Raw genomic sequence first — 18,835 nt, 5'->3', positions numbered from 1 at the left:
TAGTAATATAAACAGCGGCATTACCCGTTTACAACTCAGTGAGGCGAGAAGGATCTCTCCCAAGCTACGACCAAGAACCCCAAGAAACAACGGAGAAACACGGCCGAGTCCTTAATATAATCAAATCCCCCGAGCGTCCCCCGTTTCATATGCTTCTATTCTTCGATCCAAAGGACCCTTGGTATCTCCTCGGCCCTCTTGACGAAACATGACTGACACCCTCGACGATGAGCAGCTTGTAGCAGCATGGCCACCGCCACAGAACGCAGAGAAATAACAGCCGAGGCTTACGAAGTACTTTTCAACTCTCGGCCCTTCTATCACGCTTCATTTTGACCGTAATCTATCCCAGATATTGCGGTACATCCCGTCAGCCGCCAGCTGTCAACACGCATGACCTCGAAATCAGGGGGTGGTGAAGAGGAAGATCAACATCGAATCACGATCACCCTTTCTCCCAACTCCACTACCACAAACACAACTCACCAGTCAAAATTCAGAGCTCGTCCACGAAGGAAAAGAAGACCACTGTAAAACCCAAGGACACAGACCTGCGCATCCAGTACATCCCACGCTCACAGCTCAGCAGCGGGCGCACCCTTTTCAGTGTCCACTCCGAGACAAGAGATTCACCAGAAAGACACACACACACAAACCCGCACACCCCTCGAAGCCCCCCGTGCGAAACATGGCCCTCTCCTCACAGCAGAAACATCACCTCGGCCGCCGAGACCGACGGATATCATGATCCGTCTGAGATACACCCAACCAGCCAAGCCCACGTCCACGTACCTAGCCAGCCCAAAGAGGCCACTCACACGCAAAACATAATCTGCTATATCGCCCAATGCCGTGCAAAATCACCCCATCTCACTTGTCACTCAGACAGGAGCACACCCTCTCACCGCGTCCCCTCCCGGCCTCTCCCCGGCGCCCGCGATGTCCCCGTGAGTGATCGGAGTGGTGTGAAGGACACGAGACCCAGAGGAAGACAGAAGACACCCCCACCCCCAACGGTCCCTCCCATCGGACGGTAGACCGCATCGGCGCAACCCTCCCCAAACCTCCCACCGCGGAAAGCCGCATTACATGACCGTCCGGGAATGCATCAACGCACCTCCCACCTTCTCATCTTAATGCGCAAATGCATCTTCCTCGAAGGGCTGCTCCTTCGAATCGGAAGCTTCCAGAGATGCGGACCCAACGAGAGTCCAGACACACTATGGCCCCCTAAAAGGCAGGCAGGGTCCATATTGGTTACACGAACAAGGCGGAAAAGAAAAGGGGCCAGTCAAGCAATCACGATCCTGTTGCTCTTCTCGGCATCTTCCTGCAGTGATGCGTTGAAAGGAGGGGTAAGTGCAGGATCTCACGAAAACTGTCAAAGTCACGCCGCGTCAGGAGCAACCAGCAGGAGCCGGCAGAATCTGTCACATTTCACAAGATCTGGGGGGGCTGGCTGTCTGGCTGACTTGGGTCACGGTTGGTCGTGATTCTCCCGGGTCGGGGTGTCGTCCGATTCGAGACTGACCACGTCGGGGCCTGTAAACCTCGTCATTGTGAGCGGTAGAAACGACTTCTTCATCGTCATGTTTCGCGAAGCGCGAGACTGTTGGACCAGTAGCGATGGAGAGAAGGTAGAGAGAAGGGAAGAGAGGGGAGGGGAGTGTGGTGCAGATACAACGTGTGCCCAAACTGTAGCTCGGCGCGATATCAATCGCCAGCCAGCCGTAAGAATCCCCAAAGTCCGATCTGCTACCCAAGCATTCCTCTCCCGATCTCAGACACGCGCGACCACGCAGTCAAAGCTACACAAGCACTCATTTCCTCCATTCTCGTTCCAGTTATCCCCGCGACTTGTGTCCCCGTTGGGCCTGTCTGTCCGTGTGGCCGCCTCTCGAGACATGGCAAGAGAGACATGTTCAGCAGTAAAGACATGTACCTAGTAGAGAGACACATTCAAGAAAGAAGGAACGGCCAAAGAACCTGCAACACGGTCTCTGAGGAAGAGAGGAAAAAAGAAGAAGGGCGCGGGGCACCAACAGCTGTTGGCATGTTCAACGGCGCGGATCCGAAGCTCCGCGGGGGCGCCACCTACGAAGAGACTTGGACGAGGCTTTGCTTTGCGCAAAAAAAGGTGAGATGTGAGGGGCGAGACCGTCCTAACCCAAGGTAGACAGGCAAGGACAACATGTGCGCAGCTATCCCCAACGTCCTTACCTTGACCACCTGACTCCGAGACTCCTCACTTTCTGGATCCTGCTCCTCATGTACTTCTTGCTCCGCGTGCGTGTGTCCATGCTTGGGGGACGGCAGGAATGCTCGGGCAACGGCTTCGCAGGACGGCTTGGACGGCCTACTGGGAGCTTCAATCTTGCCAGCCAGCCATTCACGATACAATGACGGTTGCGCAGATCGCTGAGCTCCCTTCTCCCTTGCCCACCACGCTCGGCTCCAGAACAAATCACGCAAAGCCGTCATAAGGGTCCAGCCTCTAGCGTGGCAAAACTGCCGCTTTACTCCGTAGGGGGCAACTCAATATGGCTCCACGCCGGACGTTCGACGTCGACCTGGGCGGCGCTGAACAAGCATCACCCCTACTCCGAGTCCCCATTCCGTCTCCCGACTACTGATCAAGGGCGTAATTGATAGTTGCCATTTTAGCAGCGCAATCCAGTAGAGATTCAGCAGCCGTCCTCATGCGCTGCGCCGCCGTTGGGGGGTTTCCAAAGTCGGAGGCCCATTGACGCAGAACAACGTGAGTCATCTGATATGGTTGATCCAGGGCTGTAGCCAATGGCTTGCAACGGCGACAACTCCGAGTCCCGAGTCCCGGCGTCCCACAAACATCGCAGCCTGTCCCAGAAGACACAAAGGAGGGGGGAAAAAGTGTCCGCAATCGTTGGAATTGCCACGAGGACGGGAAAGCGGGCGGCGGGCTGGCTCCCAGCGGAAACGACAACGTCGCTACCTAGCGGATCGTCTAACTCCACCCTCGCACTCGCCCCCCGCGCGCGAAAGAAAATGTGATTGTGCGACAGAAGCTTTTCGCGGGAAGGAACCCGAACGTCGCGACGAACGAATCTGTAACGGCCCTCTTCCAGATGATCAGGAGTCATGTTCCCCCTTCCTGGCCCTGTCTGTGTCTGTTCCCATGCAACACAGACCGCCTGGAGAGGGGATAGAAGAAAAAAAAACGTAGGGACCCAAGACGTTGTCAGGATAACGTACTGCCGTGCTCGTTTATGACAAAGTTTAGGCGCTCGGCCGGGGTTCAATTCGAGGGAAAGAAAAGAGACTCGCCAAAGAAGCCTGTCAAATAGCGGGACCGTTCGCGATGACATCGTCAAAAAGGGTAGCGTGAGGGGAAAAATGAAAGAGGCTTCCTAGTTTCCTCGCTTTGGCCTGCCTAGCTGGAGCTTTCTGCAGCGTCTCGGGCGCATCAGATTGTCGCATTGTCATTCCTCATCTGCATATGGGCTGCTTTACAATCGCGATCTCCCTCTGATGACGGAGGGTCGAGCGGTGGGGAACCGAGGACGTGGGTGATGAGATGACTGATGGGCAAGATGTGATCGGAGGCGAATGATCGGACGCGATGGTCCAGTATGGAGGTGCCGTTACCATGGGTTTACGACGCAGGACGCGAAGCCTATTGCGAGCAAATTCTGACTTGTCAGTGTCCGAGAGCTAACTGCGTGTGGCCGTCGGTCCAAGTCGACGATTTGAGACCATCGAGAAAGAAGTCCGTTTGGCGTCGCAAAGATTGTTGCCAATCGGCCCCGTGGTCGGCCGCCGGATGCGCTGTGGATTGGGAACTCGTCCGCCCCTGGGCCATATTTGCTCCTTGGCCTGGCTATAGCCAGAGGGGGGGGAAAGCCGCTCTCTCCACCTCCGGGCGGGTTTCGGAGTCAGAAGGACGTGAGATGTGCCTCCGAAGGACCTCACGACATGATCGACTGTCCATGCCGGTTGATCGCGTTTCCGTGACCTGTCAGATTTCGATATTGCACGGGATGCGTCCGTGGGCTTTGTGGCCCCGAAATCCCATAAATCGAGTGGCTCGGAGGAGGATAGCTGTTTTGGGAAATTGGGCCGCGATTAAAATGGAAGAGCTTGCGAAAAATGCTGCATATGTTGGTAAGGGCAGATCTCAGCCTTCTCGTCACATATCACATTCTCTCCTGCACACAAAGCGAGGAAAGAAATAAAAAACAAAGACCAAAGTCATAAAGGACCCGGCCCGGCTCCACTGCAGCATGCCACAGGCGCCATCCTTGTGAGCTGGAGCATCAGAGTCGAGATCTGAGGTGGGACGGGCGCTCTCACTGGCCTTTGGGACGTCCAGAGATGACCGGGGTGCCTGGACGCTCTGCCTGGGATTTCGGAATTGGCCCTGGTACTTGCAGCGTTCAACCCATGCTGCGCAGCTGGCCCAGCGATCCAGCTTGGTCTCGGTTAGGAAAAGTGCGTAGATCACACTGCCTGCCGGGTGGGGTGCGACGTGCGAGAAGAGGCGGGTTGAGATATCCCATCGACGTGCTTGGGAATGAAACATTCCCATCTGCGCGACTGGGCGAGGCTGGTCCACCTCCCCAAGGACTTAACCACCGCAGATGTCGTCCAAGGCCCGTCCATGTCGTCAATTTGATCCGGGGGACCACTCGATACAAGGTCATCCCTTCGTTATCGAGCAATCGACAGCGGCTAACACATCGGACGAGACCTCCGGACCTCCCACTGACTTTGCGCTTACCTTTCAGCAAGCCAGTCGCAGATGGGGAACAGAGAGAACAGAAAGATCTCATATATCAGATGCCTTGGTGGATGCTCAGACACCGCTCGATACTCTATCAGGGATACCCTCACCTCCGTGTCTCACGCCCTCTCTCAACAAAACTACACATCACTTCTCATCCACGGCTTCGTGAAAATGAACATGAGTCGGGCGCTTTGTCCACTCGCGGATGGCCGGCCGCAAGACGGCGACGACGCCTGTGGGCGGTGATAATGCCCGACATGCGACTGAAGCAAATGTCGCCCGGACACAGGTTGCGCGGCTTTCGCGGCGACATCAAGCGCAATACCATAAGCCGATTAAGACGTCGATCAGATCTAGTAATGTGAAAGGTCCGACAAGGTCCAGTCCTGTTCCCATTGGGCGCATCTGGCAGCCCGGCCGGTTCGAAGCCTCAATTCAGATCCTCGGTGCCACGATCTCACCAAGTAGAGAAGAAAAGAGCTGGTGTGGGTTGCCGCTCCCCTGGGACTCGCAACCTCGAAGCATCTGACCACAAATTGGCGAAGAAAGCCGCCACAGGACTGGGTGTTTTAACGAGAGCAAGCCTCTGGCGTATCCTTTATGGCTTAGACCTCAAGTCAAGGCACTTGAGTCGAGACTCCCGTGATCTGCCTCAGCCCCTCCCTGTCCACCGGGACTGCTACCATCGATCTGCGGAGAGGTTCAAAGAAGAAAGGATGGCATCGTCTGCGAATGACTGAGTGGCCAAGTCAAGCCCTAATGCGCCCCTTGCAGTCGTGGCTAAGGAATGGGCGAGTCTCGGTACGTGCGGATGCACCCAGATCAGGTCAGCCCAGTGCCCACAGAGGCCCGTCTCAAGCCCCTGGACCCTGAGCAAGTCCCAGTCGATGCCCAGCGCGCTGCCTCTTTACCTCAATCAGTAGGCGCGTCTTCTCCAGCTTGCTAGCCCAGCTGTCATTCATCGGAACATTTGCTGGGGACGTTCTTGCAAAATGTCAGCTAATCTAATGCTGGGCGTCAACAAACGGAGGTTGCCGGCTGTCCCAACGGCCGAGAAGGTCTGCCCGGGAGGCAGTGCCGGTATTGCCATGTTCCAAGCAGCCTGAAATAGACGGATGTCATAAGATGCAGGCGCCATGGGAAATGGCTTGTTGAGGTGGTTTGCCCATCTCGATCGTTCGACAACTCCAGTCTCCTCATTATCAGATCTGCTCGCCAGCAATCGCATGGGCTCGGAGAAGTTCATTGCTGGAGAGTGTTTCTGGGTGGGTTCAATACCAATCGCCTGAAGCTCAGGCCGGCAAGTGATAAGTGACGACGGACCAGGCCGAGTTGTGCTTGCGAAAATAAGGAGGATGTCGCCAGTGAGGAGCCTTGCAAGTGTCAAATGAAGAAGGGGAGGCTTGGTCTAGGCCAGCGCCTCTTGGCTGGTTACTGAACTTACCAGGTCACGCTGACTCTCTTGCAGTGAGGACAACCACGTTGCCTGCGAAAGCCGAAGGGGCCATGTCCTGGTTAGCGGGTCGAGCACCCTGCTTCCCCGGTGCCTAACAAGCCCATTCTGTCACCCTTGCGACGTGACCGCGCTTCCCCCAACCAAGTTAGGTAGTCAACTTGGGAAATACATAATGCTCCAAAAAGTTGAGATGTGATGGCAAAGGTTGAAAATTTGCAATGATTCCACAGAGACGCAGAGGCATCCACAGTGATCTTCGAAGCGCACAAAGGGGCCAGCGCGATTGCCGATGAGAGAATGGGCGGTGGCCGTGAGCGATCGGAAAGCGGGCGAAGAGTTGGATCGGGGCCTCTTCAGCTTTGTCGTGTTCGTGGAACCAAGTTGCCGCGCGGCAACCGGGGGAAAATGCCCCATTTCGAGCATTCCCATCGCAATCCAACAACGTGACGTATTTGGGTATCACAGACCGTGGCAGGGTCCCATGTGACCGTCGTCACTGTGCTGCTGGAAGGTTGCCTGTCGGTCGTCGGTTGGACAGTAGATGTCGGGGTCTGACGGTCGCGACTCGATCGTTGTAAGGCTGAACAAAGGATACGTACGGATCAGGTGCGCCGTTTCGTTCCAGATGGGAAAGTTCCAGCTTCCGGTTGTTTTACCTGGGCTGATTTCTGAAATGACCATTGTTCAGTGGCCCCAGATTTACCCGTCAGACAGAACATGGAAGCGCTGCTGGCCCGAAAGGGCCCCGCGATAAAGGCCATTGGAATGAATCCAGGCCCAGTGGAGTGGATGAGGATCCATCATCCATGTGCCTTGGAATGATGAAATAATTCTGGAGAAGATGGACAATTGTGGTCATGGCCGCGAGTACGAGCTTGAAGTCGAGCGGTTACAAAAGTTACGCCCGTAGGCTCCTCCGTCACGCTTGCGAGACTGCCCCTGTCCTGTACTTGCTGCAGCAGCAGTATGTGTGACAGCCTAAAAAAAAGATTTTCTTCGGCTGGGAGATGACAGGACTGATTGCAGACATTGACAGCGCATGGAAGCCGGTTTGATAAGCTTTTCGGATGCATGGAATCATTCCATTTGGCAGAACTGGCCAGGCACAGGGCTTCCACGTTTGGCTTCGGCGTCGGCCTTGGTTCCTCGTTAGACGTGTGTCGTCGCTGAGGCTGTCGCCACTCGTTTCGGGACGGCTCGTTGTTAGGGCCACGATGCATTTCTGCCGATGGCATTCTTAGATTGGCAGCGATGCGAACGAGAAGTTTAAACTCTTGGTTGAAGTTTAATTTCTCTGCGGTCCCGTTGGAATCCAGGTAGCAATACCGCTAAACTGAGCCACCATCCGGCGTCCTTGGTTTGAGAGCCTGTGCCGCACCAAGCCCGTAATCGCACCGCGCTCATAGGACACAAGTGAGGTGGGTTCAGAGAAAAGGGGTTCATGTTTGTGGATATGAGCTATTCGCAAGAGCTGTTGGTGATTGGTGTGCCCTGGCAAAATCATTGATGGTGGTAGCCGTCATTTGCCGATTGTGCATCGTGCCCTGGTTTTTGATGGTCACCATTAAGTGAATGAGAGATGACGACGTCTCATTGACATCAATATCATCTCCTCCTCAGGGGTAAAACACCTGCTTGAGTTTCCGGCTAGGCAGCAGAAGCGAAGAAAGACTAAAGCAGACATTGAAACATCCTACACCCGACTGCAGAATTAAATTTGCCTTGTCATTGGCGGAAGGCTGTCTCGGCCACTCTGAGCACCAGCTTGGCTTGCAAAAATGGCTGGTCTCCAATTCCTTGTCGTCAATTTAGCTCTTCAGTTAGATGTGCCGTCCGCTAGTTGGAGCGAAATGACGCCTCAGTGCTGTTCGTCCGTGTACTCCGACCGGGCCGGTGGTGGTATACAACCGCTTAGTGCGGGATGACGCTCCCGCCTTTAGTGTCAACGGATTCCCGCCTCCCGTGGCTCATTGCCCAGTAACAATCGGGAAGCTGGAACAACCTGCCTTGGCGAGGGTGAGCTTGGTAGTGGTGGTGGTGACGGCAGTCTTGGAGTATGCGAATGAAATCTGTTCAAAGTCCGTCATCCTGATCTCGCCCGCGGGTTGGTTCCAAGTTGTCACCTCCGGTCCCTTGCTGGCTGCCACACTGCTTTCCTCCCTCTCGGAGACGGTGCCTGATTCCGTTTGACATGGAGCGGCACCCAATAGCATAAATAAATTCAACCCGGGGGATCGCCCTTCAACCGCAGTTCTGGGACGTGTGCACGGATCACGGGAGTGCACGCCTGCAGCCTGGCTAAACCAGTTCTGGCTGGCGTGCTGTCTGGGCCACTTCAGCTCGTCGTGATGCTTGTTAGCTTGCGCTGTTGACGCGCCTGCCGTGGCCCAGATTGACCAGCGCCCCTTTCCCGACAGCATGGATCGCGATGAGCTCGTCCGGGGTCTCGCAGCCACTGAGTTGGAATGTAGCCACGAGCACACTGGATTTGGGGTCGAGGCGTGAGGCAGCCTCCAGTCTGTCATCAAAGGCCGCTGGTTTGATGGAACGTAGCCCCAGCCTGCTGCTTTGACCCCAAACAGAAGGGATGGCTGTCATCTAATCCATCTCCTTGAAAAAAAAGCCTGATCGACTTGAAGCCCAACTCCTGGCAGACTGGCCGGGGTTGGCTTTTTCCGGGGGACCCGATCAAAATTCGCTGGCCTCCGTACTATGTAGTCTGTCACTTTCTTCAGGTTGGCGTAGATGACAGACGAGCCATTCAATCCATAGCGTCCTGCAGTGTTGTTCAGTAATCCGTGGGTCCCTGGAGTTAGTGGAGAACTAATTCCTCATCAACAAGGCGTGAGGTCCGTGGTACCATGATGCTGAGCATGTCGAAACGTTGCCGACTGGCGGATTGTTACGGATGAGCGTAGGTTGCCAGCATTATGTGCCAAACGTATCCTTCGTAAATTTCCAACTCGACATGCCTTAGGGACTGGATCTCCCTGCTCTTGGTCTGTCACCTTCTCCAGCCCAGGTTGCCGGGTTCCCGGCTGGATGCGGCAGAGGCGACGTCGCTGCTCGTCATAGGCCGAACAAGCGATTAAGGAGCCTGCAAACACCAGTAGGAGTCATTTGGAATCGCGCGCTCCAATCATGTAAGCTGATTCTGCCGCTTTTTCAGCCACCAACTAGGAGTCGCATTGGCCGTGGCTGAACCCGTTCCGGCCGTTCAATGGTTTTCCCGCACCCAAAGAAGACTGACGCCTGGACTGACAACACCGTCTAGAGCGTTCCATTCGTATGCGTTTCGTAAGACGCAGCAACCCTGGTGGGCCAATCCGAGTATCAATTCGTGCGGCGACTGATTATAATATGGCGTACGAGGGTAGTTTCCAGGAAGATGGAGTGTTTGAGATTGAAGACTGGGAACAGCGGTTGTAGTGCAGCAAAAATATGACCGCCAAGACCGCGGAAGTCTTCCCAAGGTCGATTGGACTGTGACCAATGTGATATGTGACCAAAATGCATGCGAGTGATGATACACGGGCATTTACAGCAGAGCATTTCTGCGACGGAGCGCTCGCTGACTATGCAGGCCAGTGATGGAAACCAGATGGTCCAGTCCATTAGCGTTGCTCGTGATCGATACCTCCCGATATGGAAATGCCGAATAGTAGCGGGTGTCCTGTTAGGGACAACGACCCATAGCTTCGGAACAGTTGTGGGCAACATAATGGGAAGCAAAGCGGTCGGTAAGCATGCTCGAACTCGACGTTGAATGAGAGTGCGCAGCTTCGAGTCGGCGAGAAGAGGTATGCGGCTCCGTAACTCAAAAAGTTTAAACTTCCACAAGTCCATAACGGTTTAAGCATGGCAAAGTGGTGTTGCTCGCGAATGCCATGTCTTTGCGTTGCTTGCTTTTGCTGTGGTACCGCCAACGGGTGTGGAATCATTCCTGAGGGGTAGCCGCGAACCAGTGTGATTAGTATCGCCGATCCCACCCTGAATAAATCTGCATAGGCTGCATAACCCGTCATATCTGGTCAAGTCGTTATGTATTGCCTGTAACGAGCTGTTCTCGAGTACTGGTGTGGTGCTGTGAGCTGAGAAAGTCCTACCTAGTTGACGATATGGTTACGTTGCCAACAATCAGAGAACTTGGAGCTGTACTTGCTTGACTTGTCGCAGATCAGAGCCCTAATAAAAGGAAATGATCATCGCGGATAGTTGCAGACACAGGAGACCAGTAAGCGAGCTTGATTTGTCTGCAGCTCAATAGCAGTAAGGCCGAAGGGTGGAACACGCAATGGCGCGGCAGTAGGCTGGCCATCCGGCGATGGGTCTCTGCCATGTAAACGAGACCCCTTGCGTGCACATTAATCCATTCCGGCCATAGTGTCCGAATAATGACCACGCACAATACGTATGCCAAAACGAACCGCGAATGAAGGCTGACAATCATACACTGTCACGGTTTGAAACATTGGCGAAGTGCGCCTCGGAATATCGCCGAGGCGAAAAGCATATGAAAAGAGGACGATTGGGACGTTGATTTCGCCTGCAGTTGCCCACATTGATGACGGTGGGACGACGTCCCATGGGATTCATTGACCCAATGTCGAGAAAAGTTTGGACGATAAACCCGATGCGCGGCGTCAGATTGCATTGTCATCGTCGTGCAGCTATGGGCCGGATCAGACCGCGTGTATTTGCAGTTTGTAGGAGACTGTTGTTCCCTCTTTGCAACGTAAAGGGCAGCGTCGGGCAACCGAAGCTGCGCTTGTTATGGAGCTAAACAACAGAGCCAATCTGAGATCCATGGTCGAACAGAGGCCCAGACAGATCGCAAGGCCAGGTGGAGGAGAGGGGCCACCGGGGACCACCGGAGACGGCACACCCCTGGATTCCGATTACGATGTGAGTTGCGGTTGCGCTGCAGGCTGCACTCTGCCTTCTTTCCCCCTGCTTTTGCAGCAGGTCGGAGGTTTTGATGCAGAAGGACTTTTCCAAGGTGCCATCAGTCGACTCCGGCCGCCGTTCCCACCCGCCGTGAATCCCGTGTAGCGCAAGGTGAATCCAGCCTTGGACGGCCAACACCGTAACCGTAAGCGATCCATTGGTCCGTCCGGCGAGGAAAAAGAGATTTTGCAGTGCTAACTGGCGGTGGTAAACGTAGGTGCAGCCGGACATCCAAGAGACGGAATGCCATATGAGGTCCCCAACTCTGGCTGCGATATATTCCTAGAACCGCACGGGTCCGTTGAGGTTGTTGAAAGGCGTAGAAATGGGCATGTAATCGTTCGCTCTCAGTGCCCTTCTCTGCCGAGCTGTTGCCGGGGCTTACGGACGGACGACAGGAAGGGACCCCGGGTAGGTGGTCGGCTCTGCAGTGATGCCAAGTAGGAGGGTGGTATAGTGACAGTTCTGTTGAGGAGGCAGAGGTCGAGACTCCAAAACGGACAAGCAAAAAGGGCATTGTTGCGAGCTGTCAAACACCAATGGCGCCGGGGTGGGTGCGAGGGTGAGGTGACAGTGACAGACGGGTTTGACGGGCATGGTTGACGGGCAGTGGGGAATACGCCACGCAGCCTCGTGGTGGTGACGGGAGTTGGGAAATGAGGCGGGAGGCGGGAGGCGGGCGTGATACGAGGCGCTTAACAGGAGGAGGCAGCGTATACCCCTGACCTGGCCGGTCGAGGGCTTCCGTTGAAGGCGACTTGAGGTGGACGAAGGTACCGATCGTCAGTCAAGATGGTGCCTTAACTCGGTCCCGAACTGAGGCTTTCGGTTTCGAGGCGGCGAGGCAGTGGCGGACGGCAGGGCTGGTGAGCCTTAATGGCCACCTCAGTCGAGCCTATGGGGACGATCACCCAGCGAGCGTAGCTCCTTGCACCTTGCACCTGGTTGACATCGCCAGGAGGGCCCAATGCCAAATGGTGACAAACACGCAAGAAGTGTGTTTGTCGTTTGGCAGGCAAACAGCGGCAGACGCCAGATTGGGAAGTGCGGCTTGTGTATTCTGCGGGTGGTGCAATTTCTTTAGGACGAAAATAAGTGCTGACGGTTTGAGGTTCCGACTTCATCCTTGAACGGGCCAACGAGCAAACGGAAGATTGCCCAAGGGACCTAGGGGACCAGCCCGAGGAACTGGCACTGCAGCAACGCAGAAAGAGACGACGGGATGTGTCTGGCTGCTGCCGGCTGCTGCTGGTATTGCTTCTGCTGCTGGCAACGCCTGGAATTGAGAACTGGTGGTCAAGGTTGCGAGAGGATTCCCGGGTGTGGCTTTCGACATAGCCATTGCTGCATATTGCACAGGTAGGAAGGTAGGTCGGTATGAAGGTGTGAGGATAGACGTTCGCCAGGCAAGTGCAATGAGAACTGGATGAGATGGGAAGTACCGTGGGTAGGTCCGTCCGTAGGGGACCGTAGGACCTGGAGCTGGAGCTGGGCGGGAGCTTGGGGCAGAACTCGACCCGGCACCGGCACCTCAGGGGCGTGCAACGACACTCGCGTGCCTTCCCTTCCTTGCGCAGTGCCTGAGGACGGTACGTATCTAGATTCGACCTCGTCTACCAGGTGGAGTACGTACCCAGAAATCTTCCCATTCCCCACTCACAGCAGCTGCAGGCGGGTATCCACTGCATCTGGGTGCACCTCTGGGCAAACAGGTACGTACCGCTGCGTCTGCGTCTGCGTCTGTCTGCGCCTGCGGTGCCTTGCACCTTGCACCTCGCACTCGACCACTTCCCACCCCATCACCATCACCTTCAACTCCATCGACATTTTACCTGCCACACCCCTCCCCTTCTTCTCTTGGGTGCCAATGGGATTCCCAGTCCCTCCCTGCCGTCAGTCTCGCCCGCCTGCACCAAAAATTAAGAACCCAGCGGTCAGGGAACCCCTTGCCGTGATATCCTGGTCCTCTGCTTCTCCGTCGTCCATGTCTGACTTTGCTAGACATTTTTACTGCGCACACAAGAGACACTCTGGAAACCCATGTTCACGCCTTCAACTTGGCCTTTGGCCAACTGTTGCGTTAGGTTGTTAGACTGCTGCCGAGTCCTCACCTCGGCGCTGCCCTGTCTTCCTCTGCGAACCTTACCTCATGGAGACTCCTGCTTGCTATCCGACCAGCATCTTTGCAGCTCATCCTGCTGGCTGACCAACACAGCCTTCTGCTGGATTGCCATGGGCATCAACACCGTCATCGCCATCACCGATCGACCTCACCTGTGACCTAACCTCCGCCCTACGTACGAAGACACGCCTTGTCAACCATCTTATCTCCGCCCCAGCTCGATTCACTGGCTGTACGATGCTCTCGCGTCCTGTCAGGTACGGGAAACCACCAAGTCACCATCACTCTTCATCATCCTGGGCACCATCCAGATGACCATCTCAATGCCAGGTAGCCCTGGCTGGTGCGTGGCGCGCATTTCTCCATCGTCCAAAGCCTCTTGGTATTGCGTGTCTATCAGGATCGATATCTCTCTCTATCTCTTCTCACATTGTCTTGACGCCTTTAGAAAGTCCCTCTGCTACCTTTCCCTGCCTCGCCTTGCCGTCCGGCTGCAACATCAGAGCTCCCGGCGATCCTAGCCTGCGACTAAAAGCAATCATGGTACCCCATTTGGGCGAGATCTGGGCTTCACCCAAGTGGGATGTCACTATGGTGCACCTCGAAGAAGAATAAGCAAAGAGGCTTCGAGCCTACGACAACCAAGCAAAACTCCAGAACCGACCTGAGATGCACAGGGCTCTCTTTATTTGAAAAATCCTGAACATGCTTGTTTCAAACTCTCACCACCCACCCGGCTGCCAATCCTCATCCCCCGCGTCGTAGTGATCGGACGGGTATCGAAATCACGAGAACTCGACTGTCGTCGTCTGTAGACGCTGTTCGAGGTACATACACGTATACCAGTCCCCTGTTCCCCTGATCCAAGCTTAAGCCAAGTGGCCAGCTCTCTCCAGTACAGCCCATATTTACAGAATGTCTCATTCCTTTACTTGAGAACCCGAGGTGGTCAGATCGACTGCCTTTCCCCTCAGTTCGATCAGTCCGAGAACCGTCCTTCTACCTAAGCTGGGACGGCGGATTGGTGATTGGGTTTTCGTCCTCAGCTCCTCTGGGAACGCCAGTCGCCGTTCGCCGCCGCCTCCACCATCTATGGACTTGAGCAGTCAGTCTATTAGCCTCTCTCTCAGAGACATGAGTGCATCCCACACTACCTCTTGCCTTACACTAGTCGCAGGCATGGACGTGACGCCTCTCCCACCACTCCCACCCCCAAGACCATGACCTACCCCTCCCCTCCCCTCCCGTCTTTCGCCCACCCTGGACAACCAGGACTTGAGCTCGTCTACGAGTACCTCGACAGGGCCTTGACCCGCCCAGCGCCCATGCAGTCTCCCCCCTACCCCGGCTTTCTGGATGTCCTCCGTCTTGCTAGTTGTAGTGGGGGTCGATTTCCACCAAACCTCCATGTTCTTGTTCTGGCCGTCAACTATTCTTTTTCTCAAGCAACCCACTCTTTGGGTCCTGCTGGTCTCGCTTTCGATGCATGTATATTTAGTGCTAAGATCTCCGGGAACCCAATCCAGTCGATTGGCTTCGGAATACAATCTGACCCTAGCAGCACATCAACCCATCCCCTCCGGAGCGTGTATACGTCCTTCTGCCTTCCCAGGTCTATAACTACATACATCCTCCTTTCTTTCTCCAGCCCACGAGATCACGAACCTTGATCTCTCGAGTCATCATCTTTCTACCCTACTCACTCCTTCCTTTTGATATATCCCACCGACTCACCCTCCTTGTCTGCTCCTCATCCTTCTGTTGACCCAGACCAGGAATTATTCAACTTGACACCGTCCACCACCATCTCAACCAGTAAATCAGTAAACATCCTGTGCCACATCACCACGCCATAACCGCCTGGCTTCATCCAAATGGCCCTCACGGAATCACCAGCCGCACCCCAGGCTTGGGGCCGTTGGCAGCAGCATCATGCTGCCAGCGAATACGCTATGATGGATAATTCGAACTTTGTGCCCTACGATGCGAGGGCGGCAACGACTGCCCCCATGAACGGCGCCATCATGGCTCCTCAGTACATGGTCGGAAACCATTACAGCGTCGCCTCTATGCCTAACATGGGACACCCGTGCCCGACTCAGAACCACTTCGCCTACGCCCAATACGATTCCCCTCCTACCAACATGAACATGCCTTTCCGACTTCCCGCGCAGCAGGAGCGCCAGATGATGCCTGTCGCGGCACCTGAGCATGAGGTTCCTCGCGCCAGCTCCTACCCTCAGGAGAGCCCTTCGGCCCAGAACGACCGCCACCGCAGCCCTTCAACCAAGAGCGAGACGAAACTTAGCAACCCGAAGACACCTCATCCCCTCAACACCAAAGACATCAAGTACAACAAACCCACCAGTGCCGAAACGGTCAACTTCACCACTGCCATTGACACCCTCATGAAGGCGATCCAGAAGAGAAATGACTCGGAAGACATCGTGAAGGGCGTGCCTGAGATCGAGAAGGTTGTCAAGCCTGAGCCCAGATCTCCTCGTCCCCGGCCTGCACCTCAACCCACCGTTCAGGTACGTCCCAGAAAGATCAAACGATTTCAACCCTTTCTGACTTAGACAGGTTGTGACACAGGTCGAGACTCCCACAGAGTCGTCGGATGCACCGAAGCCCAAGAAGTACATTTGCGACGTAGATGGCTGTGGCAAGAGTTTCTACCAGAGCACTCATCTCGACACCCACAAGCGCGCCCACACCGGAGAAAAGCCTTACGTAGGTGCTCATTTCTCTCTAGCTATTCATTCATTCTAATCCATCATAGGCATGCAACTGGCCGCGATGCGGACGCACGTTCTCGCAGCCCGGGAACCTGAAGGTGAGACTTTCCCGTGTACGACCAAACGACACTAGCTGACTCCCTAAAGACGCACATGCGCCGTCACACTGGCGAGAAGCCCTTCCGCTGCGAGCAGTGCAGCAAGGTCTTTGCTCAGCGCGGCAACCTGCAGACGCACATGGCTACCCACACCAATGCCAAACCCTTCGTCTGCAAGCTTGACCAGTGCAACAAGATGTTCACACAGAGAGGCAATCTCAAGGTATGCAATCCTTTGGAGATGTCAGGAACAGCTTCTAATCAATGAACAGAACCACCAAAACAAGTATCACGAGAAGACGCTCATGGAGCTGACCGACTGGATCGTTTCCCTCTCTGATATCGATGGCCTCTCTGACGAGGACCGAGAGATGTACTGGTACTTCGCCAACCTCTACAAGAACAGCAACAAGGGTATCAAGGGTCGCGGCAAGGACCGCAGGGTCAGCAACGCCAACCGCGTTTCCAAGTCCCGAACCGCCCCTTCATCTTATCCCGTCAAGCGGGTTCCCGGCCCTACCAGCCTGGCAGCATACAGCTCCAAGCGCCTTCCTCCTCCGGAGCAATATGTGCACCACCACCAGCACGGCTACGACGTTTACGATACCGACATGGACCAGTCCTCGAGCGCCAGCAGCCCCAGGTACGACGGTCTTCCTCCCGCCTACCGCGACCGTATGTACACGCAATCTACCCATGCGATGTACTGACCGCATTGGTGGGAGCGTCACACGGCAAACCGGCTTTCGAATGAATAAACGGAAATGATTCAGCAAGGGAGATACCACGGGAACGGTACGGAGTCAAAAGATGAGAAAAGCAACGAGACAACCTGCCACATTCGGAAAAGAAAAAAGACCACAGGCGCATCTAGGTGACGGGGAAGATTTCCTCAACGGCACGCTTCGGAAAAGACGCGTGATTTTCATTATTGGTAATTCTTGGGTTGGGAGGTTGTTTGGATATTTGTTTCCTGTCTGTTTCTTTGGCGTCATATATCTTCACCCTTTCCCTCTTTACCCTCTCCTCGAGAGCGGCGCACGTCTTATTTTTTTCCCCTTCGATCATCTACTTTTGCGGTCAAGGTTGTATTTTCATCATCGGAGAGTGTACGAAGGTGCAGAACGTGGCTGTTGAGCGGTTCATCATTCTTTTCTTTCTGACAAGCTTTCCACTGAAAACATTGTCTATACCTTTTTCTCTCTCTTTTACAAACGTTTCTTATACGGAGTGGACATATTTTTACGGGTCACGACTGAGAAAGGAAAATGGAGGGGATTGCATCACGGGAGTTATTAGACAACCACGGGATCGATCATCGGGATGAGTGTGATTTGACGGTCAACGGTGTACTGGGAGGGCATTCGCATCAGAGTTACTAGACTCTACAGAGATACCCTTCGGAAAGATGCATGGCGGGCGGACGCCAGGAAACGGGGATCGGACAGCGTGGCAACACGAGGGGGACTCGAGGAGTTGGTTCAAGCGTTGAATTTTTCTGTTTGTTGTTTTATTTCTTCCCCAGTCATTTCCCGTTTGTTGTGCGAACGATTGGACCGATAGGAAGGATCCCGAGATCATGCACCCCTTGCTTGCGGCGGCGGACGCATGACATGTACGTACGAGAAATAAGGATTATTGATACCTACCAACCACATAAAGACATACATGATTACTATTTGAAAAGATGCTTGAACAGACCTTTCTCAAACGGGACAAGAGGATTCGATACTTGGGCTGCAATGCAGGTCTTTACGCTGGCCAGCTGTATGTCTCGCCCCAAATCCTGTGTGATGTCGGTTCGCCGGGTAGCTGGGGACAATCCGGAGGCCCCCTCCGCCATCTTCACGTTGGTGACGGTATAGCCTTGGCCCTTGGAGAGTCAATGGAGGTGCCTTTCTTGCTCGCTTGCTCTCACATCACAGACTAAGCCTTACCGAACCAAAGCCGAAAAACTACGACTACATCGGGAAAAGGGCCCTGAATGCGTTGTGGCAAAGAAGCGGTCTGCGGCTGCACGACACAACACTCCCGCACTTTGGTGTTTTTTTGCGCAGGCAAGAGGAGAAAATCTCCTCCAGAGGCTGGCTGGCATAGGTCGGAGATTGCATGATGATGGCATTGGCTGCTGTGTGGCTGAGGATAGCCGCGCTTCTAACTGGTCCTGGTCCCTGATCCAAGCTGGCTGGGGTGGGAAGCGTTGGTGATGGTGGTGAAGGGGAGGGGGGAGTGCACATCGGACTGTGAGTGCGACCAGAGGGGGGCCAGCCAGCCTGGCGGAGAAGGGAGTGCCTTTCTGCACATCCTGCGCGGGAGACGAAAAAAAACAAACGAAAACGCAGGGGAGGGGTGCTGGTGGGAGGGGGAGGTGTGTTGCTGCGTTTTGCATGTCCTGCAATGGAAGGCCAGCCTGTTTGTATTGGATGCTGCAGGATGTTGGATGAACCCCCACATACCTAGTCAGGTACATACATACATGGCCGGCCATTTTCTTTTCGTTTGCTTTTTCCCCTACCCGCCTCCGGGGGGCATCTTTGGGGTAGTAGCAGTAGGAGATTAGACGCGGGTGTGTGTGTGTGTGTGTGCAAATTAGAACGGTAGGCTGTCTCGGTGTGCCTGAAGAGAAGGGGATTAAAGAGAGACATTTTTCTACCCGTCCTCGATGCTACTGTGCCGTGTGCTCTTGGCTCTTCTAATTCCCGAAGGCAATTA

The 18,835-nt window shown here is 54.8% G+C and overlaps 1 protein-coding gene across 1 annotated transcript; it reads left to right on the top strand.

Annotated features, from left to right (window-relative positions):
- Nucleotides 1–15,161: 15,161 nt before the first annotated feature.
- AZF1 (Asparagine-rich zinc finger protein AZF1) lies at nucleotides 15,162–16,833 on the top strand (the record flags this gene model as incomplete). The annotated part of the gene is made up of 5 exons (XM_037319962.1): nucleotides 15,162–15,821; nucleotides 15,871–16,020; nucleotides 16,070–16,123; nucleotides 16,173–16,346; nucleotides 16,396–16,833. 5 exons carry the CDS (start codon nucleotides 15,162–15,164, stop codon nucleotides 16,831–16,833), a joined length of 1,476 nt encoding a protein of 491 aa, XP_037181544.1.
- Nucleotides 16,834–18,835: the final 2,002 nt, after the last annotated feature.

The sequence above is a fragment of the Colletotrichum aenigma genome (genome assembly GCF_013390185.1).
Source record: "Colletotrichum aenigma strain Cg56 chromosome Unknown KSG_Cg56_contig03, whole genome shotgun sequence".
In the NCBI taxonomy this organism is placed as follows: Eukaryota; Fungi; Ascomycota; class Sordariomycetes; order Glomerellales; family Glomerellaceae; genus Colletotrichum; species Colletotrichum aenigma.
This window is presented reverse-complemented; position numbering and strand designations above follow the sequence as displayed.